Source organism: Pinus tabuliformis, chromosome 5_2, assembly GCF_031772625.1.
Source record: "Pinus tabuliformis cultivar Carrire ecotype Pingquan chromosome 5_2, CPIR1, whole genome shotgun sequence".
In the NCBI taxonomy this organism is placed as follows: Eukaryota; Viridiplantae; Streptophyta; class Pinopsida; order Pinales; family Pinaceae; genus Pinus; species Pinus tabuliformis.
Window position 1 is genome coordinate 960,126,042 of NC_142306.1, and position 26,662 is coordinate 960,152,703.

The following is a 26,662-nucleotide window of genomic DNA, read 5'->3' on the forward strand; positions in this document are numbered from 1 at the left end:
AAATAACCAGTTAACCCGAAGGTTGATAAAATGATACCTTAATTATTATAGAAACATTAAAAAAAATCACTAATTTAAATATAGAGAATCAACGGCAATACCTTAATTATGATAGAGGCAATTAAAAAAAAACCAATTTTTATATAAAGAAAATCAAATGTGATACCTCAATTATAATAGAGACAGAAAAAAAAAATCATTTTTTAAATATAGAGGATCAAACTTTACCGAATACTTAGACCAAAAAGTCAAAGACAATGTGACCCACTTAGAATTTAAGGCCCGACACCATGTTCCTTAACGCTATGACAAAAGAAAGGGATCACTTTCGTTTCAAACCATACACATCTGTGATAATAAAACGAAAATTTTATTTGTTTTTAAAATAATATTATTATTTAAAAATTATAATATAAAAATTTAAAAGTTATAATTATGTAAATATATATTTCTTAATTTTATTATATAAAATGAAATATATACGGAATAAACGTTGTACTTGTTCGATTATATTTTGTTTTTAATTAAAATTTTACAATTATAAATTTAAGAGTGGCGTAATTTTATAATAAATTTTAAAAGAACAAAATTTAATAATATAGCTGGTTATAATTATTTTGAATTTAAAATTCTGACTAAATTATTTTAGCATGTAAATTTTTATATTCAGTTTCTGGAACACTGTCCGGCTCATATCATTTTTTTTATTTTTTATTTTTATTTTTATTTTTATTTATTTATTTATTTTTTAATTTAAGAATATAAATTATTTTTGGAATTTTGAAGAAGGAATTGTTTAAATGGTTAAAAGTGGTCTGAATCTGGGTAAAATAATTTTAATTTTTTTTTGTAGATGTAGTGTTTAAATCATATTTTTGATGGTGGAAATGGATTCAGCACCATCAAAAATGTCTAAGCCACCTAAAATTATGAATTTTGACAGCGTTTACTTGGATTTACAAAAATACCTGCCCAAAATTTTCAAAATATAGCAGAAATTTCCATAACTTTCAGGGCAAAAAAACATATTTTTTAAACCACAATGTTAATAAAGTATATTGTTGTTAATAAGAATGATAATGGTTATTTTTCACTAATTTTTTTTATGAGATTTTAATAAAATTGAATTTTTTAATATTTTTTATTATATTTAGAAAAATGTGAGAGAAACATTCCGAAATAATCCTTATAATTTTGCTGAATTAAAAAAAGTTAATAGTCTGATAAATATTTTGAAAAATAAATCAAATGTCAATATAAAACGAACAAATTAAAAAAATTACTTTTCGTCTTTAAGTTTTTAACTTTTTTAACCTTACCTAAGCGACAATCCCTTTTAAGGAATAAGAAATAACAACCAATTTAAAATACTAATTATTACCGATTAACTTTGTTGAAAAATAACCATCAATTTAAAATACTCATTATACACAATTTCTAAGTCAAAATACTAATTATACCCAATTTCTAAGTCAATAAAAGCAAGCACACATAAAATGTTACAAAATTCAATGTACATGCTCACTTCAGAAGTCCAAAATTCCTGTCCATTCCAACTAGAATAGTGGATAGTATTTTCGCCTATTCCCACAGAGGTAGGAACCATTGAACTGCACTTTAGTTTTGTCGTACAATCCACAGGTTCTGTGTGAGCTATTTTTATAGGCGTACATTTCCGGTTTGGACTCGAATCGATGAAGTGTTGTGTTTATGTAGCTGCATATATTCATATTCATTGACATAATTACAGGGCGAGTTACGAAGATCATGATCATGGAGTTTTCAATGTTACTAAGGATTAATATCGTGGCTTCCCTTTTCTTAATCACAATCCTCCTCCTCCCTGTGCTCTCTGCACAACTCTCCTCCGCTAATTATTTATCAGCTCATGGTGGCCACAGAGAGCTCTTTCAGAAATCCTCCGCCGGCAATCGCATAGATTTGGCGTGCCAGGCATCACAGTACCCGGACCTCTGCCACTCATCTTTGAAGGCCAAATATAAATTTAGTGAAAAGGCGAGGCCACAACAGATCATTGGCGCAGCCATTGATCTTTCGTCGGAGGGAACCACACAATGTTATCTTCACTCCAAACAGCTGCTCTCTACTTCCAATAACGCCAATTTCACAGGCGCTGTCAAGGATTGCCTGGAGTTCCTGCAGGGTTCTATGAGACATTTAGGGAAAAGCAGGACCCAGGAGCTGAACCCAAGAAATATTAAAGACGTTAAGGTGTGGATGAGCGCAGCCGTGACTTATCAGAATGATTGCAGTTCGGCTCTCAGTTTTGTTAATACCACGCAGGCCGTGGAAAGAGTCATGGGAGAGCTGGTTACAGTCATGAGCTTGACCAGCAATGCCCTTAGCATGGTAGATGCTCTGGATACATACGGACAGAATATGGTCCTATGGAGGCCTCCAAAAACAGAGAGATCATCCAATTCCTCTAGTACTGCAGATTATTACCATCATTATAATCAAATTTGGGATGTATTAGAGGTTGATAAATTGGTTCCCAATGTGACTGTGTCCAAGGATGAATCCTCTATGAGTATTCAACAGGCGGTGAACAGTGCACCGGATAAATCTGAGCGGAGATTCGTGATACATATAAAGGCTGGGGTGTATAAGGAGATTGTTAGGGTTCCTCCCAGTAAAACTAATCTTATGTTTGTGGGTGATGGCATGGGGAAGACTGTGATCACGGGGTCTATGCGGGTGCCATCCCTGCCTGGTGTTCCAAGTACATATGGCTCTGCAACTGTTGGTAATGCTCATCATGGTTCCTCTTCTTCTTCATATTAAGTTGGAATTTATTTCTTTGCCTGAGTTTGGTTTTGTTATTGTGTTTGATCATGGTGTGGTTCCTGGCAGATTTGAGATGCCTTGAATTGAAATTGGAAAATCTGCTCTCATTACACATGGTTCTTGCGGACCACATCCCTCTGTGATTTTTCGGGTCAACCTTAGTCCATATTCCCTCCTCTCTCACCTTCTGTCACTAATTCACCCCAAGAGACATTAAAAGAGCTGTTAGGATCTAGAGCACCAGCAAAGAAGTAGATGAGTAAGGTCTGCAAGTTGAATTTGATACACATGCTTTGGGTAATTTGCTTACTACATTGTTGATCTCTTTAATCGTATTGTTTGCATTGGCTTTCCCTCTTCATGGTCTCAAAATATCATCCACCCCATCTTCCAATTGAAGGATATTTCTGATAGAAATAATTACAGGAATATTATGATTGGGCGTTCCTTTGTCGAACTCTATGTTATGGGCGTGAACGTGTGGCTTTCTCAACATATAGTGAGGAACAAATTCAAAGCTATGGGGCAACCAAGTCTTAGAAGAGATTATGAAACTAGTGACCACATTTTTAGCCCGTGTGCTATTATCAAGGAAGCTGACGTCCCTCATCTAAAGTCCTGTTGCTTTGTGGATTTTCAGAAGGCTTTTGGACTCTGCTCCAAGGGAATTATCGTTCTGGAGACTACGTGAAATTGGCATCTTTGAGTGTCTCATAGTTGCTATCATGAAATTCCATGGGATATACATTAATGGGTTAGAGCATAGCCGAGCGAGTACTTCCACAAGGGAGATGTTTACGTTTTACACCATGTTTTGACCTTATTCTTATTTGCAGAGGATCTGATCCTTTTAGCCTCCTTCCCTAGGGACATTCAGAGATAACTTGATGCCCCTGCCAATGTGATGATCATAGAATGATGGTGGTGAACCTTAGTGAAATTAAGGTTGTGATTTAAATATCCAAGAGCACCCTAACAAACTTCCACTTCTTCTTCAAAGGAAGCGAGGTGGAGATTACCATTGCTTATACATCTATGGGATCTGATCCATAGCCCTTAGGTTTGGCTTAGGGCATGTCTTTCAACCCAAACTTAGAAAGGGTTATAGGTCTCTCTCCATGCTTGACCGACAATACTTCCATATGCATTTTCAGGACACCTCTTCTGAGATGCATTTTTTGACACAATTAACAGACCTATAGTACTATATGGTGTTGAAATCTTGGGGCCTACCTCGTTACCACCTGATTGCGCGCAGGTTGAGAGTCCAATTCCTCATGCTACAGTGTATGATTTAGCATAAACAAACAGTTCCATAACCCATTGTACAAACAGTTTGGCATTCATCCCTTTTTCCTTGAGAGCATTTTTGGACTTGTCTTCTTTCTTCACGGGAAACTCCCATTTGGCCCTTTGCCTTTTTTAGATTGCCTCCACAGGCCCCTTTGTCTAGCGAATGTGCTGTTTTTTTAAAGGCGTCTTCAGTTCTTCAATGAGTGCCTCCCTCCTTTTAGCTATTCTCTAGATGCCCTAGTGACATCCTAGCCCCTGAATGGAGATAAACATGGATATCAAAGAGGACGTCTATCTACAGTAAATTCAGGTCACTTGGATGGAATCCCACAACGGTTTCACAATCAAATGACCTTCTACTATGATCACTTATTGTACCTAAAGGATGGCTTTATTATGTATCCATAGTACCATCGATGGTAGTGGACACATAACCTCAATAGTCTACTCAACTAGTTCAAGATTTACTCTTGCTAACTCCTAATCCACTCTAACCACCACATCCCTTGGATGGACGTGATCTATCAGTTGTGCTATCTACGAGAGGTTGAGTTGAAGGAGCATTTCATTTTAAGAAGGCCCATTGATTATGAGATCAGAGGGAGATTTCATTGTTTATACTGGGACTCAAGGTACACTATTTCTATCTTCTTTATCTATCCAGGTTGCAAGTGCTTGGTTTATAGCTTTATTCACGTGTGAGGTGATGAGGTGATTAAACATAGACCACAAACATTACAAGGTTTACTCTTGCCCGACCCCATTAGATGGATTACCTGCTTCCTATCTATCTTAGCTGACAGGTGGTAGCACGCATTTTGTAGACACCCATACCTGAGATAAACATGGTACCATATCGATGAGGCCACACACATCCTCTAATTCAATGGCCAACAGACATGCTTTCACAAGGCCACCAAGGAGTACCACCATATAGCATGAACTGGTCGGTAAGCCCCTGATTGGCGTCTGGACTCCCATTTCTAGAATCTTCTCAATGGCGTCAAATGTCAGGAGAATTTTTATTGATTGCTTCTAGTTTCCTCAAAGGATCACCTAGCCAAGCTCTCTCTGCCTCTCGATTACTCCTCCAATAATTTTACCAGGGAGTGCATTAGCACCATCACAGTGATTGAAATGACAGCAAATGCTTCTTCCTCCTTTACTTCTACATTTATACTTAAGAATTCGTAGTTCCTCCTCCTTTTACTCACTGGTATCTTTATTCTTTAGTTTTCAGGAGCAGCATTGGTACTCCTACAATATGTTGTTGCAGTCATACTTTTCAGTCTCATTGACCTATTTTTTGGTTGTTCATGGACATTAATAAAATTATCTATTTTCGTTATTTTTCTATGAAAGTCAGGCTTGAATTTTTGCATTCAAATTTCAGGGCAGGTGGCAGTTTTGAATACCACAATCCACATTTTTACATTACCTTTAAAGGGTTCCTTCATGAAAAAGGCATGTAGCTCAGTCATAGAGATCCTGCAGGCTGGGATTTGATCTTTCGTTTGATTCCTTGCCTGTCCAGTTTTCAGGAAGTTTTACTGTGATGAGAAAATTACAAAACAAGGGTACACAAACTGCTAAGAAGTCAATAAGCACAGAAAGGTCTAACAACCATGTAAATATATTTAGCATGATTCATGAAACAAAAAGACAGCAAATGATTTACCCCCTGAGAGCCTGCCTGCCTCATTAACTTCTCTATCCAGGACTGCGGCCTCTGTCTGGGCCTCTTCCACACAGATTGTAGATAATTGTTGCAAAGGCTGCCTCAACACCATGTACAGGTCTAGTAGAGGATTAATGAGAGCTTCCTTATTATCCTGGAGGAACCTTGTTACATCCCTCTGCAGAACAATTGTCCAATTCAGCTCACGCCAGTCCCTGAAGGGTTGCTGCAGCCCTCTGAAAAATCTGCAAGTATGATCTAGGAAGCAATTCTCTTTGATACATTTGCAGATTTTTATGGGTCTTCTTGCAGAACCCAAAGGGCTTTAAACGCTTGTCCAATTCTGTGGCCAAGGAATCCACTACCATTGCTTCCAATTCCTTCTGCATGGACATAAACTGTGCCCTTTCTGCCATGTTGCTCAGAACTACTGGATAAAAATGCCAAACCACAACACTGAGGGCCTGCATGCTGGTTAAACTTAAAAGCCTGAGGTAAGGTAGAGATTTGGCTGACAAGACTTCTTTGGAGACAATCAATTGTGAAAATGACCATCCAATTAATGAGAGAAATTTTCTACTTAAGTTCAACCCAGATTAATTCCCTTGCAAAGGAATGCTGATCTAGAAAGCATCAACAAGAATACAAATGAGAGGAGAAGGAAACAATCAAAATCCAGCAGTGCTTGGAATGCAATCTGTCATTTGCAAGGGAAGCAATAATGTTTTCCTACAGATTGTAGGTTGCTGAAAAGAAGAGAGCATTAATATTTATTTTTGCAGATTCTGCACTTCTTTCATCCTATTAAAGCAACAAAAAAATAATTATCGTTTTACATTTTAAGAATAAGATATTTGGAATCCTTTCATATGATAGGTGTAATGTCTTTCAACATGCATTGGGGTTTGTAAGTTTGAGAAATTTCAATGGGCATATGCTAAAATATGATCCTCTGTTTATTCTGATAACTAGATAAATATGTGTGTGCTATTTCTAAATAAAGACGGAATTTAATACTTACAATTACCATCGTTCTTTGGTTTTGAACTCTTATCAAAGGAAAATTCAATCAATCCATATTCCTCGATCCCACTAAATCTTGTTTTAGATGTTGAGGATTGCTAATTTATTTGTTTTCTCAATTGCAGCTGTAAATGCTGATGGCTTCTTAGCACGGGATATAACATTCGAAAATGCAGCAGGGCCAGGTAGTCAACAAGCAGTAGCCCTAAGAGTAGATAGTGATCACTCTGCCTTCTACAACTGTGCCTTTCTTGGCCACCAGGATACATTGTACACTCATATTCTTCGTCAGTTCTATAGAAACTGCAGAATAGAAGGCACTGTTGACTTCATATTTGGAGACTCGGCAGCCATCTTTGAAAACTGTCTCATTCTGCTGCGTCCTCGTCAAATAAACTCAGACAAAGGATCATCAGATCCTGTCACTGCACAGGGTCGAACAGATCCAGCCGAGCCCACAGGATTTGTTTTCCATAACTGCACTATCAATGGAACAGAAGAATATATGAGGGCTTACTATGCCAACCCAAAAATTTACAAAGGCTATTTGGGTCGGCCATGGAAGATGTACTCCAGAGCAATCTTCATAAACTCATATTTGGGAGAGGCCATTAGCCCTGAGGGATGGATGCCGTGGATAGGGGACTTTGCTCTTAACACGCTTTACTATGGGGAATACCAGAATTATGGGCCGGGGGCTAAGGTTTCTGGAAGAACGCCATGGTCTAATCAGATACCTGAGAGAAATGTAGGAATGTATACTGTTGGAAACTTTATACAGGGAGACGAATGGCTGCCAGATACAATCAATTAATCCAAAAACAAAGTTTGGTTACTATGCAATCTTCTAATGCGTGATTTTCTTCTACATTGTTGTTGTTCCCTGATGATGGTGAAGAATTCAACGGGAAGCAATGGGACTAAAAATTCTCAGACAGTTGCAACCCAAAAATCCATGAGCCACATTGTTTCCTTCTATCACTGTTTCATCTGTCTTTGGGGTATTGCAATTTCAATCTGACTCTGATTTTGTCTATAATTTCAAATCATTTTAAAGAAGTTTTTTGGTCTTATAGCTTGAAGTATATATAAGAACATGGATGCAGTTCTGCTATGAAGAAGCCACTTGCTTTTCAATTGGAGGAAAATGTTATTTGTACTCGTCTGCAATTTTTCCTGCACTATTTTGATCGACATTGATGACCAAAATGGCAGAATAATTTTGTACCTGGTGCAGAGAAAAGCTGTTTTGTTACTAAGAAAGTTTCAACGCAGCACTGTTTTGTGATTGGGCGAATCCTCCCGCAGTTATGTTTGAAGCATGGGAGAAAACTTTTGGAAAAATGTTATGAACTCTAAAGGTTTGGTTGTCTGTATTTGTTGTTGTTGTTTTTTTTTAAAATCAGTTGGCGTTGTTATGTGAGGAAATATAATAATTGAAAGCTTTGTGGTTACAGACGTGGGAAGGAAATGGTTGTGGAGATATGTTTGGTAAAAGTTACAAACTAGTGTTGTTGTATAAGTTAAATGTGTAGCTAGTTAATGGTGTATAGCAGTATTATTGAAATTAAATTGTGTTTTTTATATTAATATTTTATCTACTTATCCTCAAAACGAAAACACTTCAAATTATATTAACTATACTCTTCAAAATAATCTAAATTAATGAATAATTTGGCATATATGGAATCGAAAAGAACACATTAAAAGAAAATTACCTTCATTATAATTTGTTAGATCATTTCAACAATATTGTAAGAGTGGACATTCCCAGAATTGCTTCTCTATGGTTAGTATTGATGTTTTAAAGATTTGTTAAATTTTTTCGAAGTTATGTTGGCAAAGTTGCTTATTAATTTCATCTATTTTGTTGATAGTTAGTTAATTTTGCCAGTGTAAAATTTTAACAATTTATAGAAATATATATATCAAATAAATTTTAACAAAGTGATATGGTGGTATGTAATTTTGTGCATAAAACAGCTATAAAATATCTATTACCAATGCTCTTTATGAAATATATCATAATATAAGTATATTAATATAAAAAATGTACTTTTAAAATTAATTTATCTAAGCAAATTCATCGCTGATTTTTCTAAAAAGGTTAGATCACGTGTTAGATTTCTCCAACAAGTTACCAATTCGCTATGGTATAAAAAAAAGCTTATATAAAAAGGTTAGATCACGTGTTAGATTTCTCCAACAAGTTACCAATTCACTATGGTATAAAAAAAAGCTTATATATCTAAATAGTTGAATGATTAATATTGACTCGTAGTAATAAGGTTATAACGTTACCCATCTTCTTCAATGAAACCCTAAATATGCTAAGTTGCAAGTTTTTGCGAGTATTTAGTTACACAATATCAATATTAACTATGCCATAGTCTAAATCTTTTAACTTTTGGTTTTTTTGAACTCACAAGTTTAAGCTACAAAATCTACATAAGTTGAATGATATAGGGAGGCTTTGAGGTGTTGAATTCATTTATGCAATCAAAAACACATTTTAAACCATTATTGGTGAAAAAAATTGTTGAATTATAATGAAAAACGAAAATGTAGAAGAGTTAAATTTCTTAATAAAGGTTAAAGCCACAACAAAGCTTATCATTTCACTTGCAAGAATTGAACTTCAATATGGAGGATGACAATCATATCTCCCAACCACCCAAGATAAACACAATTGACTTGAAGTATTATATGCTTTGTTTTTTTTCATATACTCACATGACATGGCATCTATTCCAATAGCTACCATTATAACCCCTAGGTGTAATGGTCCTGCCCCCTAAATGACATAGGGGATAATGAGTTGGGGAATTGGACATGGGTCTTTCATCACTCACATAACTTTACATAACATGGGCTTGCCAAGTGAACTACCTAGAGGAGCAAAGTATTATATGCATTTTTATAAAATGGGTTGAATTAAATAATTTTTTTAAATATTTTGAGGTGAAATTTGCGTGAAAAAGAGTTGAATAAACTACTTTTTTGGAGGGTAAAAATATTTAATCATTATATTTAGTTTTTTTTGTATAAGATAATTTATTAGAGATTTGAACAAATAACCTATTACAAAGAGTGCCTTAACAATATATCTATTCACCATCAATCCAAAAAATTATACATCACTAAAATTAATCTTTTATTATTTTAATATATATAATGCATAAATTTTTTAAATAAAAAATTAATTGTATATTAATTTATTTTGGCTACTTTTATATATTAATATCTAAATTCCTCCAAAAAGATTGTGAAATTTAGTATATATAAGCATTTTACTTCATAAAACTAATCTTTTAAAAACACTTTTATTTTATCTTGATTTATTAACACTACACCTTACTTATGGGACCTAATGAATTTTCTTCACACAATAATACACATAATTAACGTTGTTTACAATAAAATATATGAAAAAAATACCGTTTGTTACGATAATACGTATTAGTTTTTTCGTATAAAATCTGGTCTCCTACCATTCCAATTTCCAAATCTCCCACGAGATAATTGAAATTTCCCGACAACCGAGAAGAGGAAAGAGGAATCTGTGACAGACAAGATGACCCATTTCAGGTATGATTTGAACGTCTAGTTGCTTGTTAATTGAGGGGAATCTGGACCGACCTTTGTTTTGATCGCACGTGTAAATGCCCTGTGCTCTTTGGAATTTTCGATGCGGTCAATAATTGATGTTGTGACCTCGAGGACATCAATGCGCACTATGGGACCTCGCGTCTCATCCAAAACATGCGTCATTCATTGGGCATTGGAGTGGGGATGGGGCGGCAGTTTGACATTGTCAAAAAAAAATTATATACTAAATTAATGTTTTATATATTAAACTAATGTTAACTTTGTAAAAAACTAGAAATTTGTGTGTTCGGGTTAGATTAAGGTAAAAAGGGCAATCCTAAACATAATTACGAATAAAAGGCAATTGTTTCAACTAAATTATTATTTTTAATTAGAAATTGAAAATGGGATAATGGTCAACATTAGGGTTTGAGATAAATCTGGATCATCTACTTGATAATTGAATTAAAATTTTGAGAAGATATATTTCAAAATAGACATGTGTATTCATATAAGTAGTATAGTCATATAAGTTAAATGGTTGATTAACACCATAATCGCTGAAGTAAAAATGCATCATCTTATAATAAGTGAACCTTCTTTAATCTTACTTTGTTACAACAATGATTCATTCCCACTTTCATCCCTATAAACAACCCTCTAGTTAATGTCGCATGCAAGCAATTATTTCACCCTTCTCCCAGATGATAAAACAATAGGCCAAATGAAACACTTCTCGAAGATGTTGCAATTGTCACTTGAAATCAAAACCAAGTCTCACACCAGTGCTTCAAAGTGTGCACACCATTTTTTTAATTAAAAATTGGAAAGTGTAAATTTGAAAATGGGATAACTATGAAGACTGGGGTTTGAGATATATCTCAACCATACGAAAAAGAATATTTGGTGGAGGTTAAATTCCAACTATCCACCTTGATAATTAAATTAAAAATTTGGATGCCCTATTCTAAAATAGATATGCATATCCACCTACCATATTAAGTATTTTATATAATTAATGTTTTATAAATATATAAAATGTGTACTATATAATAATAAGTGATTAAATTATTAAGGGTGGTAGTTTTGAGTTGTACAATGAATAAGGATGATCACAACAATCTCATTTCCTGAGATCAAGTTGATTTGGGCATGTGTTAACTTGATATAAATTGATCAATAAGTCATTTCATGGATCGTTTTTTAATTTTGATCACCCAACCAGCCAGTTGTGCTAATCCTTTAAGCTTTGATGTATCATTAGCATGGAGAATTGAGTTATAGTCAAGGTGGCATAATGAGTTGTTTATAGATTTCTCTAATGTGCTAGCACGAATGAGCTTGAGTGTTGGCATTAAAAGATTGACACATTATGAGGAACTAGGCATGCAACCAGTGAGTGTGACAAACCCTAAAGATATATCCTAGTGCTTATTATGGGTGTTGGAACAAGAACAATAGGTTGCATGAACCAAAGACTCATGAATGAATAGATTAATCACCACCCTAGTGAGTATTGACCCTCTTTATGTTAATAGGAGAAGTATTTCTCCTCATGCATTAGTGTGCTCTACCAAATAAGAAATTCCATGACACTATCCAATATCATGTTCTATTAACTCAACTACTTTGATATTCTTGAAGAGTTGGGTGGCCTTGTGAGTGTGTCACATTATTCAATCAATGATTTGACTGGGTAGTGTAGGTGCACTAAACTCCAGCTATGTTGACATGGAACTTACATTGCATAATGATTTTCTCAAGAATTGGAAAATAAAAAGGTGTTAGAAACTTAAAATCATAATCACTAATCAAGCTTAAGGCATTATTCTTACCATGCTCATTGATGTTGTATGCATTGTATCACAATGGCCAAAGATTAAACTGTGGACAAGATGCTTGTTTTGGAATTGTTTGTATTTCTGAAATCTCTCTCACATCATGCCATCATCTTGGTGCTAAACTTTTCTATATTTTCTAATGAGATGTGTTGCTTCGTTGACTAAATATTTATGTGATGATGGAAAAGTGCTTGAAGTTGGTGGATATGGCTAAGCTATGTCCATGGACACTGCAATTTGAAATCAAAATTAGAATTCTAAGAGGCTTTGTTGCATCATGATGTGATGAGCTTAGTTGTTGCTGTGTTGGATGAATGCCAAATGTTGTCCTATGTGTAGGGTTACTGATATATGTAAAATATGTGGACAACAATATTACCGACAATTTTATATATATCTTCTTGTCTATCGATGAGAGGATGCACATATATTTATATACTTGATCTAACCCCAAAATATTTGGCCAAGAACTTCTCCCTAAAGACACCCCATTGTGCTCATGCCTAAGAAAGATGACACTTTATGCCTTTAGGTTAGCCACTACACCCTCAATTGGTGAAGGTTTAAGTCCCTTTAGTTTGCCCAAAGGTTCATCAATTTGGGGGGTTAGGTACTTATTTTAGGGTGTAGTGGCCAATGTAAAGGCACAAAGTGTCATCTTTCTTAGGCACAAGCATAATGGGGTTTCTATAAGGGAGAGTTATTGGCCGAATATGTCCCCTTTGAAATAAACATGTATCTATCATTAACTTTTTCTATTCTCCCACATGGATCCACAATATAAGTGTGTGTTGAGGAATAACGTAGTAGGAACTTTAGTAATTTGATGTTATCCTTGGAAATGGAGTGAATTACAGTGGCATCTTAAAAAATATCATCATATTCCTCCATAATTATGGGTAATTGCTTTTGTTATGTAATTTATGTCATAGAGGACGCTTTGATTGGTATAACAATTATAACATCCCCAGTGAAAATTCCATGTAATAAAAGTTCATAAAGGCAAAATAATAACCATGATTGATGGGACATTTATTCCAAGCTGAATGTTGGTGAAAATCCTAGTGATGGGGGTCACTTGTGATTGATTAATGGCTAAGGAAATTGGCAAAGGCAATGCCTAAGGCTTTGGAAAGGCAAAATGACATTTTTGGAACATTTATTATGAAAATAATGGAAATTAGAGTAAAGGAAGGTGAAAGGTCCTAGGTTTCACGTGAGGAGGAAATTGAAGGAAAATAATGAAAAATGAAGAAAATAGAGGCCTCATTCATAAAAAGGTTTTTGAGGATCAGTGGGTAGCCTTTTGTCAGTTCAGTTTTGGAGCTCTCTCATTATTCTTTCTCTCTCATACTCTTGGATACTTAAAGTTTTCTTGGAGCACTCTTGGAGGGTGTGGAAAAATTGGATTTTGAAGCAAGAAGGCAAATGAATAGAAAGAAAGCGCAAGAGGACATCGGGATCAATAACTACAACAATTTTTCTTGCAGGTATCGAGTTGCATGTATGTTTTCCTCACTAGTTTTGGCATGCATGGCATATGCATGTGGTTTATTGGTCATGATTTGTCACTGGCATGGAGGATTTCCTGGATTGACAATGGATTGCCTAGCCTTGCCATTTCCTGGATAACCATGGAGATTGTGGGTTTATTTTCCTTGTTTTTTTTTGGTTGGTTCTCATGTTTCCTTAGCTTGGGTTGAGTTATTAGTTCCTGGAAGCCCTGTAACATCTTGGGTTGAGTTATTAGTCCTGGAAGCCTTGGTTGTAAAAACTCTATGGAAGCCCTTGGTGGGTTGAGTTACTAGTCCTAAAAGCCTTGGTTGGACAAAATATTTGGAAGCCGGACGGCAAGTGTGGGTTGCATTACTAGTATTGGAAGCCTTGGTTGGAACAAATGCTCTATAAGCCTTGGATAGAGACCAATCTGATGATGGTTTTGTGATGTCTGACCGTGAGGTGGAATAATTGTTTGATGGGTTGAGGTGGATGGCATGTGGAATCCTTAAATGGTTTTGGATTGATGTGTTCTATGAGATCCCACATTCATGCTTGGAATATGGCACAGGGGTGAATGGTTGAAGAAAGATTTGGCTCAACCATTCTATAATTAAGTGGAACATGGAAGTCCCATCCCGAGTTTGGATTTTTCATCATCAATATGAGATTATTTCTCCTTGTAATCCTATGAGTATTATATTGGCTATATGTGGTTTATATGGCCGTTATTTCATTAGTATTTTTGTTGCTATTATGTTGGTTATGTATATGTTGTGACAATAACATTGTATGACTCTCATCATGTTTTTATTGGTAAATGAATGAACAATGTATCTATGACCTAATGGATGAAATGGAAGTTGATGTATTGAGGCATCATTGCTTCTTAGCAATTCTTAGATAAGTATGTGACCCCTATGCTTAGATCTATTATTTACACATGTAGATTACATATTCATGATGTGTTTGACACAATCCCTGTCATGGCTAGTAGGGGTTCAGTCAAGGTCTTATTCAAGTAATTTCATTTGTACTATCATTTCCTTGTTGTTTTATTGTTCTGAAGATGTCATTTAATTCTGGGCAGTGACATGGGCTCTGGGCCTAAAAAAGTGCCTCAAATCCTATGGACGCTGGCACAACATTGTGAAAAATAGTCCTTGGACACTTGTTTGCAAGCCTGTGAGAGCGTCCAAAGGTCCCTGGACATTAGCATGCCCATAGCATGAGAGTGTCTAGAGGTCAAGTAGTCCAAAATCCCAGTGGGACCTAGGGGCTGATTGGAAGCAAGGTTGGATTGGTTCCTGAGGGTCCTAATGTTGATGTTGAATGTTTATATGGTGTGTTTCCGTCAGTTCCACTTCTCTAACGTGACTTGGGAGGTCGAATCATATCATAGTGGCCTCTCGTCACATGTTTACCCTGGCTGTCTGGTTGCTTGGGTAGATGTGGGAGGAGGGTGGTTACAAAGTGGTATCAAAGCATGGTTCATCCCTTGGACTAGATGGGTTTCATGTGGTTCCTGCATTCATGTCAATTGCATGTGTGTCTCTTACGCTTGCATTCCATGTGCTTGTTGCATTTGCATGATGTCGATCATGGTTGTGGTGATGTCGTCATGTGGAAGTTGATGTTGTTATTGTGGAGTGCATTGTCATGAGTGTATGACTGGTTACGTGTTGTGATATGTCGCTTACATGTATCATTATTGTATGCTTCATTATATTCTTGTATGTTTGGTTGCATTCTTGTATGCTTGGTTGCATTCTTGTATGCTTGGTTGCATGTATAATTCTTTTAGGTTTGGTTTCAAGTATCGTTTGTTCATGCTTGATCATATGTGTTTATGCATGTGTATGGTTGGTTACACATTTCTTATGTATGTTCATGTTTGCATGTGGTAAAGTGTGTAGTGATGGTTGGACCCTAGCTAGAATGATGGTTGCATGGTTATATGCTTATGTGTTATGTTTCCATATGTTGTCACGATTATGTTATACATGTATCACGTTGATTTATTGATCTTGTAGACAACGTACCCTCCCCGAGCTATACTAAGGTACATTGGTTTATTGTGATTTTGTTTAGCTGACATGATATACATTGCAGGAAGAAGTATCAAATGGCTAGCAAGATGGTAGACTATAAAGACTCTCCCTATGAATTAGAAGAATAGTATAATGTTGGAAATTCTTCTGATTTGGCAGACACACTGAGAATCTTAAAGGAAGAAATAAGGAATTGTAAGGCAGATAATGACAAAATCATCCAAGCACAGGAGAAACAAGCAATGGTAAATGAAATGGTACTTCCGAGTTTTTCAGATTTGCAGTGACAGGGACCACATCGGATCACCTATTAGCAGGAGGACAGAACTAATGGGGCATATGGTAGTAGGTCGCATGGTGGTCACAGATTAGATAGAGATGACACGGTTATAGATGGAATATTTTTGGACACTCCAGATAGGAGAAGGGATAGACACATGTATTATTGTAGTCCAATTCAGATTGGCAGTATGATCGCCATCATTATCATCCTTACAGGAGGAGTGATAGTGGATACATTCTTAATGATTTTAAGAAAGAAAAGGCACCTAATTTTGATGAAGAGATGAATAAACCACAGGATGCAGAGGCATGGTTGCTTGGCATGAGGAAGTTCTTCAGATTACATGATTATTCAGAGAACACGAAAGCTAGAGTAGCTACATTCAGTCTCAAAAGTAAAGCAGACATTTGGTGGGAAGACGTGAAGAATGTCAGATGTATTCATGAGGAAGACTTGACTTGGAGTGATTTTGAGAAGATATTTAAGAAGAATTGTTTGTAGGAAAGATATTTGATGACAGGGAAAAATAATTCTATGAGCTAAAGATGGGATCGATGACAGATGAAAAGTACACTAGTAGTTTCTTGGAGTTACTGAGGTATGTGCCTTATCTCATGGAGGAGAAGGCCAAGATTTAGAGGTTCATTAGTGGATTACTAGTTGCATTCAAAGACAAGATTGAGTTTGATGAGCCTAAATAATTGGAGGAGACCATCTGAAAGCTAAGGCATTGCTATGAACAATCGAAGCGCAGATATGAGACTAATCCAGAATGGAAAGGTAATGCAAAGAATAAAGGAAAATGGGACAGAAAGCGAGCAAGACCTTAGGGTGCAGGTAATAAAGAGAATGCAATTCCATCTAAGATGTTTAATTCATCAAATAGAAGACATGGACATCGATCTGAGGAGCAGAACAAGGATGCGCGCTGGAAGCCTATATAGTGTTAAACTTGTGGCAAGGATCATCGCAGGAGAGATTGTCCACAGAATCAAGTTGGTAGGATTCATATATACAATGCATAGGGCGCACAGACTGTTGGGGATGTTGGTCAGAGAGTTCCTTGTATTTATGCAGCATTGGATAACAAACTTGCAGACCATCAGACATCTATCATTGAGATGGATGGTAAGCTTTATGATCAAGTTATTTCTATTTTGATTGACCTTGGATCTAATTATAGCTATGTTAGTCCTGACTTGGTCAATAAGTTTGGTTTGAGTAAGGAATTGCATGGAGAATATTGGTTAATGCAGTTGGATACAGGTACAAAGAAGCGAGTTCATCATTGGGTAAGATCTTGTGCATTTGCTTTGAATGGTATGCTTATCGTAGCACATTTGGTATTACCATTGGGAACAAATATAGTATGTCGTTGATTGTGGATTGGTTGTACCTTCATAGAACCAAGGTTGATTTATATGACAAGGCCATTGAGTGCTTGGATGAGAATGGAGAACCAAGATTCTTATAGGAAAAGAAGAAAACCACATCAGTTAGGATGGTAACAACTATGCAAGCCAAGTGTAGTCGCAGGAAAGGGTGTGTGTTATTTGCAATGCACATTTCTAATGACAAGGGTAAGGAAGTTGAGGATGCAGATGTTTTGAGAAGGTACCCAGTTTTACAACAGTTCAAGGATGTATTTCCTTAGGACATTTCAAATTTTCCACCTCATAGGGAGGTATAATTTTCTATTGAGTTAGTTCCAGGGGAAGCTCCAACATCAAAAGCACCTTACAGGATGAGCACACATGAGTTGGTAGAGTTGAAGCTACAGTTGAAGGAAATGTTGGACAAGGGATACATTAGGCCAAGTGTATCACCATTGGGCACATCAGTATTATTTGTGAAGAAGAAAGATGGTACTCTCAGATTATGCATTGACTACAGGCAGTTGAACAAAGTGACCATCAAGAACAAGTATCCATTGCTGAGGATTGATGACTTGTTCGATCAGTTAAAGGGAGCAACAGTGTTCTTGAAGATTGATCTGAGATATGGGTATCATCAGGTACGCATCAAAGATGATGACATTTACAAGGCAACTTTCTGGACTAGGTATGGGCATTATGAGTTTGTTGTAGTTCCATTTGGCTTAACTAATGTTCTAGCTACATTTATGTTCTTGATGAATAGTGTGCTGCATCCGTATTTGGATAAGTTTGTTATTGTGTTAATTAATGATATATTGGTATATTATAAAAATGAGGAAGAGAATTCTGAGCATTTAGCTGTAGTGTTGAGCTTGTTGAGAGAGCACCAGTTGTATTCTAAGCTCAATAAGTGTAGTTTCTTTCAGACTGAGGTACATTACATGGGACATGTTGTTTCCAAGGAGGCATTGTATTAGATCTAGAAAAGATAAAAGCCATCATGGAGTGGGTAGCTCTTTAGAATGTAGATGAGGTGAGATATTTCATGGGTTTGGCAGGCTATTATAGTAGGTTCATCAGGAAATTCTCATAGATTAATTATCCAATCACATCATTGCAAAGAAAAGGTAAGAAATTTGAATGGGCAGAGGAGTGTGAGGCTAGTTTTGAGTAGCTCAAGAAGTTGTTGACACATGCACCAGTGTTAAAGATTGCAGATCCGGACAAAGAGTTTGTAGTATGCACATATGCTTGCAAGAAAGGACTAGGTGGAGTCCTTATGCAGGATGGATAGGTGGTATGCTATCAATTGCGAAAACTGAATGAGCACGAGTAGAACTACCCCACACATGATCTTAAGTTGGCAGTGATCGTACATGAGTTGAAGATGTGGAGACACTATCTTCTGGGCAGGAGCTTTACATTTATGAGTGATCATAGTGGTTTGCAGTATCTATTTTGCCAACCGAATTTGAATGGTAGGTAGGCTCAGTGGTTGGATACGATTAATGAGTTTGATTTTTAGATTAGATATATCAAAGGTAAAGAGAACAAGTGTAATAGCTCTAGTGAAAATTCCATGTAATAAAAGTTAATAAAGGAAAAATAATAACTATGGTTGATAGGACACTTATTCGAGGCTGAATGTTGGGAAAAATCCTAGTGACGAGGATCACTTGTGATTGTTTAATGGCTAAGGAAATTGGCAAAGGCAATGGCTAAGGCTTTAGAAAGGAAACATGGAATTTTTGGCACATTTGTTTATGAAAATAATGGAAATTAGGAGAAAAGGGAGGTGAAAGGTCACAGGTTGCATGTGAGGAGGAAAATGAAGGAAAATAATGGAAAATGAAGAAAATAGAGGCATCATTCATAAAAAGGATTATGAGGATCATTACACATACTTTTGTCAGTTTAGTTTTGGAGCTCTCTCATTATTCTCTCCCTCTCTCTCATACTCATGGATACTTAGAGTTTTCTTGGAGCACTCTTGGAGAGTGTGGCATACTTAGATTCCTGGAGCAAGAAGGAAAAGGAAGAGCGAGAAAGCACAAGAGGACATCGAGATCAACAACTACAATGGGATTTGCTTGCAGGTATTGAGTTGCATGTATTTTTTCCTCACTAGTTTTGGCATGCATGGCATATGTGTGTGGATTATTGGTCATGATCTGTCATTGGCAAGGAGGATTGCCTGGATTGACAGTGGATTGTCTTGCCTAGCCATTTCCTAGATAGCCATGGAGATTGTGGGTTAATTTCTTTGTTTTTTTTTGTTCTCATGTTTCCTTAGCTTGGGTTGAGTTACTAGTTCTTGGAGCCTTGGTTGGACAAATGCTCTGGAGCCCTGTAACAACTTGGTTTGAGTTATTAGTCTTGTAGCCTTGGTTGAAAAAACACTCTGGAGCTCTTGGTGGGTTGAGTTAATAATCCTGGAGCCTTGGTTGGACAAACACTCTGGAGCCCAGTGGTAGCTATGGGTTGTGTTACTAGTCTTGGAGCCTTGGTTGGAACAAATTCTCTGGAGCCCTAGACGGTTGGGATAAAGACTGATTTGATGATGGCTGTTGTGATGTCTGACCATGAGGTGGGATCACTGTTTGATGGGTTGAGGTGGTTGGCCTGTGGAAGCCCTGGATGGTTTTGGATTGATGTGTTTTATGAGATACCACATTCATAATTGGAATATGGCACGGGGGTGAATTGCTAAAGAGAGATTTGACTCAGCCATTCTATAGTTGGGTGGAACGTGGAAGTCCCATCCTGGGTTTGGATTTTGAATTATCAATATGAGGATATTTCTCCTTATATTTCTATGAGTATTATATTGGATTATATGTGGTTACTATGGTTGTGATTTCATTGGTATTTTCGCTACTATGATGTTGGTTATATATGTTTTTTATGACAGTGGCTATGTATGGATCTCAACATGTTTTTACTTGTAAATGAATGATCAATGTATCTATACCTAATGTATGAAATGATAGTTAATGATATGAAACCATCTCACAAAGAGATAGAAAAGATAGATCAACGAATTAAAAATCAACCTCTTCGAGGGGGAACCCTCATTTACATTACACAAATGAACAATTCTTCGATGATATAAATGACAAGACCTCCTTTCTATATATAGGAGTCTAAGTGGTCCAACTACAATAAGAGCCTACATAACAATAATATTGTAGGGGCACAACAATAACAATTGTGGGCTTCTATGGGGCATAATAATAACAACATGGGGAACTATATGGGCACAATAATACAATAAGGAGGTTGCACTAATAACAATAAGGGGTTACACTAGTAGTATAGGGACCTAACATGCCCCTCTCCTTCAAAAAGTGTTGTCCTCAACGCTTGAGTAGTTCTGGATGCTTCTGTATAAAATTCTCATCCTCCCATGTGGAATCTTTAGCGGGTAAGTTCTTCCACTTGATGAGATACTCTAAAATTGATCGATTCCATAGCTGTTGATTTCTTGTTTTTGTGACTGCTTCCGGTTCCAATATGATTTTTCCTTCCTCATCAAGTTTTGACAATATTGTTTGAACTGTGATCTTCTCACCTATAACCTTCTTTAAGCATGAAACATGGAAAACTGGGTGCACTCGGGAAGATGCAGGAAGCTCCAATTTGTATGCCATAGTACCAATATTTTGTAACACCTTGTACGGACCATAATACTTTGGTGATAATTTATTATCCTTCTTAGCTTGCTTCAGATACATTTGTTTGTATGGTTGTAGTCGTAGAAATGCCCAGTCACCTACATCAAAACTTCTTTCACTGCGATGTTGATCTGCCTGTTGTTTCATTCTATTCCATGCCAAAGTGAGGTTATCCTTTAAGAGTTTGAGAACTTATTGTTTATGCTCGATGTGATCTTCCACTGCTTGAACCTTAGAATTTTCTTTTAAATATGATGTGATGGATGGTGGATGATATCCATAAAGTGCCATAAATGGGATCATTTTTGCTGTAGTATGGAAGGAAGTGTTATACCACCATTCATCTAGAGGAAACCACTTAATCCATTGTGTATGTTTATCATATACAAAGCAACGAAGATATCCTTCCAAACATTTTTTCGCTATCTCGGTTTTCCCATCAAATTGAGGATGATAAGATGAGCTATGATCTAACTGAGTACCCAAATATTCCACCTCTTGTACTCCAAAGAAACATTTGGATTTTTCTGCATATAATTGTTTCTCCTCCAATAGTTTGAGCACCCTGTCAACATGTTGAACATGATCCTTCCAAGACTTGTTGTAGATTAGTATATCATCAAAAAATACTAACACAAATTTTATAAGGAAGGGTTTGAAAATGGAATTCATGAAACCTTGAAATGTAGATGGTGCATTGGTAAGGCCAAAAGGCATGACCAAAAATTCATAATGACCCTCATGAGTTCTAAATGTTGTTTTTGGAAAGTCTTCAGTCTTCATTCTAATTTGATGATATCCTAAATGAAGATTCATCAATGACAAGAATGGGAAATTTATCTTTAATAGTAAGCTTGTTGAGCTCCCTATAATCCAGACACATGCGCCATGATCCGTCCTTCTTGTGTACCAATACCACTGGAGTAAAGAAATAACTTTGACTAGGTTGAATTATACCAACCTCTAACATTTCTGCAACCATACGTTCAATTTCACTCTTTTGGGTATATGGATATCTGTAAGGTCTGGTGTTTGGGGGAACACTTCCTGGAACCAAATGAATAGCATGATCATGATCATGAACGGGTGGGAGGAATTTGGGAGTCTTAGATACTTTGGAATGATTATCCAAAATGTTTTGGAGATCTAGAGAACTAGATGATTTTGATGTGGGAACCTCTAGTGAACATAATTGTGCAATTATTGTTTGGTCAATTTAGTGTGTTCTAAATTGCTGATTAAAATGTCAATCCGGGATTCGTAAACTGACGAAGTGAAGTGTACTATATGTACAAGATAACCATTTTCTTAGCCTTTTGTCGTTTTTGAGTTTTTTTTTTAGTTTGTTTTTGGATTTATATTTTATGGATTCCCTAGTGTGTGATGGCGAAAATGAAAGTTAAGTATGGATGGTAATGGTGATTTCTACAGTGATTTTCCAAACTTAAAAGTGTTCAAAAAGAAAGCTTTAAAACAACTGTAATGAAATCAATTCTTAAGAGGAAGTAAATGTACCAAACAATGAACTAATGACAATGGCCCAGTATCCTTACTGCTGTATGAAAAAGAAAGTAAAAACTAAACTTAAAGCAACTCAAAGACTGAAAGCAAAATCAACTAATTCACACTACTTCAACTCTTCTGATCCTTTACCCTTCAGCTCAATCTACCTTATGGGAAGCAATCATGAACAAGTTAAGCAATATGATATCTAAATTGCAAGAAATTAAATTGCATAAAGGAAACTAATCACACTACTTCAACTCTTCTGATCCTTTACCCTTCAGCTCAATCTACCTTATGGGAAGCAATCATGAATAAGTTAAGCAATATGATATCTAAATTGCAAGAAAGAAAACTAAATCACACTACAATAAGTAATATTATGATTCCTTACTAATAGAGTCACTTCACTATAGAAAGAAACCATAAACAAATGAGTAGTATGATGTCTTAAGTAGCAAAAAAATAAATAAGCAAAACACAATTTGAAAAATGACAGTGCTGGAATTAAACTTCAGAAAATGAAAATTAGCAGGAAGGACAAGATGATTTCATATGTCAATAGTTGTCAAAAAGATGAAAATTTGCCCGGGCTGCCTAAGAAAACCTGTAGAAAAGCATTGATCAGCTGACAACTATAAGAAAACATAAATGAAAATGTAAACAACAGTGAATTAAAAACATCAAAACAACATGTTATATACGAGCTAATGATTATGAAAGCAGAAACATAATAAAATCAAATGAAAACTATACAGGACTTTAGTGCGCAGGGGCCCTCAGCCACCTCAGCCAGTCAATGAACAGTCACAAAAACGAGCTCATGAAAGTAGTATTCTCATGTATTAAAGCAGCAACAAATATGTAAAACAGAGTGCAGTGGGGTGATAATAACAACAATTCAAAAATTACATCTCCAAAAGCTTCTACACAGCGTTTATCAACACGTTATTTATAATGAAAAATGTTGTAACTAACTCATAAATCCTATGCTATTAACTACGCTGCCAGAGACACGTAGATCTCCGCAGCCCGAGATCTAGCGTAATGGTCATTATGTCCATTAAATCTTCAGAGTGGTAGCTGTTGGATTCAGGTTACAGGGTTGATCTCAAGGTGTGCTAATACCTCCGTGAGCTGAGGACTGTGCCACGTAAACCTTCACGTGCTCAAAACAGAGACGTGCCACCACTAAATTCCTTGGTTGGCTTTGCCTTTGACCCTTGTTGACCGTGACCTTTTATGGATGATTTGGCTGATCTGAAGGGACACGTTCCTTGTACACATCACCTGTAGCTTGCCCACGTGGCTTGTTTCTTCATAGGACACCTATAGCACAGCCTTTAACAAAATGGCTGCGGAAACCTGTGCTGGCTGCGGAAACTGACAAGTTTCCGCAGCTGCCTGAACAAAAATCTAAAACAAACAACAATCATAAGCATAGTTATAAAACCATGTCAGAAGCTCTTTTTAGACTATAATGCAATGATTTAACAGCTTGGTGGATGAAGTAAGTGGAAAAAGAAGGCTGAGAGGGTGTATAGGAAGGTGCAGGTTTGAGGCTCAACAATTATGCCCCATTTTTCTTTCTTTAGAAGCTTTGTCATGTTGTTAGAGTTGATTATCTTTCTTGGTTTCCCTGCGATACCCCTTAATTCAAATTCCTTTCCTTCCCAAAATAATTTCAAGAAAAGTGCTTGAAAATTAAAAGCAATTGTACCCAAAGATTGTAGCCATTGAGCTCTTAGTACAACATCTACACCACCCATTAGAATGGAAAGCATTGGACTATTCAAGACATATTCTCCCATGGATAGCTTGATATTATGGCACTTTCCAGGGAAATTTATGGTTCCTCCATTTGCAACCATTACTTGACACTTTGGTGCTGGATATAGGAAGAAATTCAATTCCTTCGCTATCTTACATTGAATAAAACTATGGGTACTACCCGAATCAATCAACACTATTACCTTTTTCTTCTTGATATGCCCTTATATCTTCAGATTTTGAGGAGTAGCAATTGTTGTCAATGTATTACAAGATATTGTCAGATTCATTTCTTCTTTCTATGGGATTGGTTCTTGGTGTTGTTGAGGGCCCCGAGGTCGGGTCAACAACAAGGGGGATACCCACCCGGTCCAGAACCTGGTTGGCGGCTCCTTGCCCGTTTGGAGTAGCGGGTCCAACTGGGGGTAATGGGACTAGTTTCCCAATGTGATGGGTGTGTGTGTGTGCGTAGAGTCTGATGGTATTAATCTAAGAAAGGGGGGGGGAATTCTTCTAATCTAGTTTTAATTCTAACTGCTAAATTAACTCTATGCTAATGTAATCTAATGAAGAAAAATACATCTAATCTACGCTAACCCGGGGTGTTTTTATTTTGTTATGCGATCTAGAAATATTTCTAACAACAGCCGGTAATAAAGATCATTCAACTGATATCAGAATATAAATCAATAAAGATAAACCATTCTGCATAAGAAGTTAGGCAGAGTAGTTGTGAACAGCATATCACATAATCAGTTTTCTATATGTTAAACATAAATAAATGACCCCACCGTACAGAAGTGCCAAATGGTAATACATACATTCATGCAATAACATACAAAGAACTCAGCCACATATCACTTTAGGAATACTAGCAGAATCTAGCCAAGAGATAAAAGTACCATTTATGACTAAGTTCACTAATAAACTTCAAGTAACAATGATTTATTTCTACTTGTTCTAACATCTGCTAAGAGTACAGAAGTGCAACATCAGTAACAGATATTAAAATGCAAACATAAATAAATCTCGATCCATCCATTCATCAAAAACCTCCTCTGAGGGTGCAGAAGTGCATGTTCTGAGGATAAGTTTTTTGACAGATTTCCGGACCCTTCTCCAAAAACCATGAGAAGGGTTAAATACTACTAACTAATCAATCTTAATTACATGAAATTAGGGAATCGGCCTCAAATGACCGCCCTTTTACTAAAAGCAACTTTATTTCTAAACTTAAAATCTAATTTCTGACCGTTTCTGTGTATTCTCTTTAGTGCTGTCAACAGTGTAATGCTTTCCTGGGAAGAGTCGGCTAGCCACCTTCTTGTTTCGCTCGGGAGATAAAAGTGGAAATAGCAGGAGCTGGCACTTCCTTCTGGCAGACCAGAAGATATTTTCGAAAACCTTTCTCTAGCTGGGTGTATTCGCCGCGTGTATACTTAGCGTGTCCCAGTTTCTTCTCAAACTGATTTTGCTGTTGCCGTTTTCGGTTTCTGGTCGTGCGAATGACTGAGTGGGTTAAGAGTCGTGCTGCATGGGAAACTCCCTGTGTCGAGAATTTCTTCCGTTCTTTGTTCCAGGTTTCCCTGAAGCGTTCTCCTTCTCATGCGCTTCTTTCTCTGCTTCACTAAGTCTTAGCTTCAGGATCTTTTCTGAATACGCTGCTTTTGTGCGCCTTTAACTCTGAGTCCTGGATAGTCTAATTTCATCAGTGCTGGTTGGCTGATAGCCTGGAATCCGCGGTTCTGCTGCATGCGGAATCCATTTTGCGAAAGCATTCTCTCTTTGCTGATTGGCGCTTTCCTCTTTCCTTCAGATGTTTCCTGCATATAAACTTATATCAGTTGCGTGTCTTGCAGTTTACGCAAAGGAGAAGTGAAATGAGAAGACTTGATGTGAAAGCATTAATCTCTAATGAACGCATAATTATGACATCCATCATTACTTGACTCTTCGATAAATGTAACGCAATCATTCCTAGATACTTAAGCATGCGGTCATTAAATTCTTTCAAGGCGCGCGCTTAATGCATGGGTCTATCGTGTGGTAAGTCTTTTCAGATCGCAGGTCGCAGATCGCAGATTGCCGCCATCGCAGATCGCAAATCGCAAATATCGCAAGTTCTCATTTAATGGTTACGTCGTATAGCGTAATGCTTGCGATTTGCGATATCGCATATCGGCGATCGCATTGCTCGAAGGTTTTTCTTTTAAGGGGCGCGTGTGAAGTATGCGATGCGATGAACTTCGCATCGCAATTTCGCAGTATTTGTTTTTT

The 26,662-nt window shown here is 36.6% G+C and overlaps 1 protein-coding gene across 1 annotated transcript; it reads left to right on the top strand.

Annotated features, from left to right (window-relative positions):
- The first annotated feature begins 1,508 nt into the window (after nt 1–1,508).
- Nucleotides 1,509–8,256, top strand: LOC149162478 (putative pectinesterase/pectinesterase inhibitor 51). Its single transcript, XM_089437286.1, has 2 exons — nt 1,509–2,767; nt 6,928–8,256. The coding sequence occupies exons 1-2, from the start codon at nt 1,768–1,770 to the stop codon at nt 7,614–7,616; spliced, it is 1,689 nt and encodes a 562-aa protein (XP_089293412.1). The 5' UTR covers nt 1,509–1,767; the 3' UTR covers nt 7,617–8,256.
- The last annotated feature ends 18,406 nt before the right edge of the window (nt 8,257–26,662 follow it).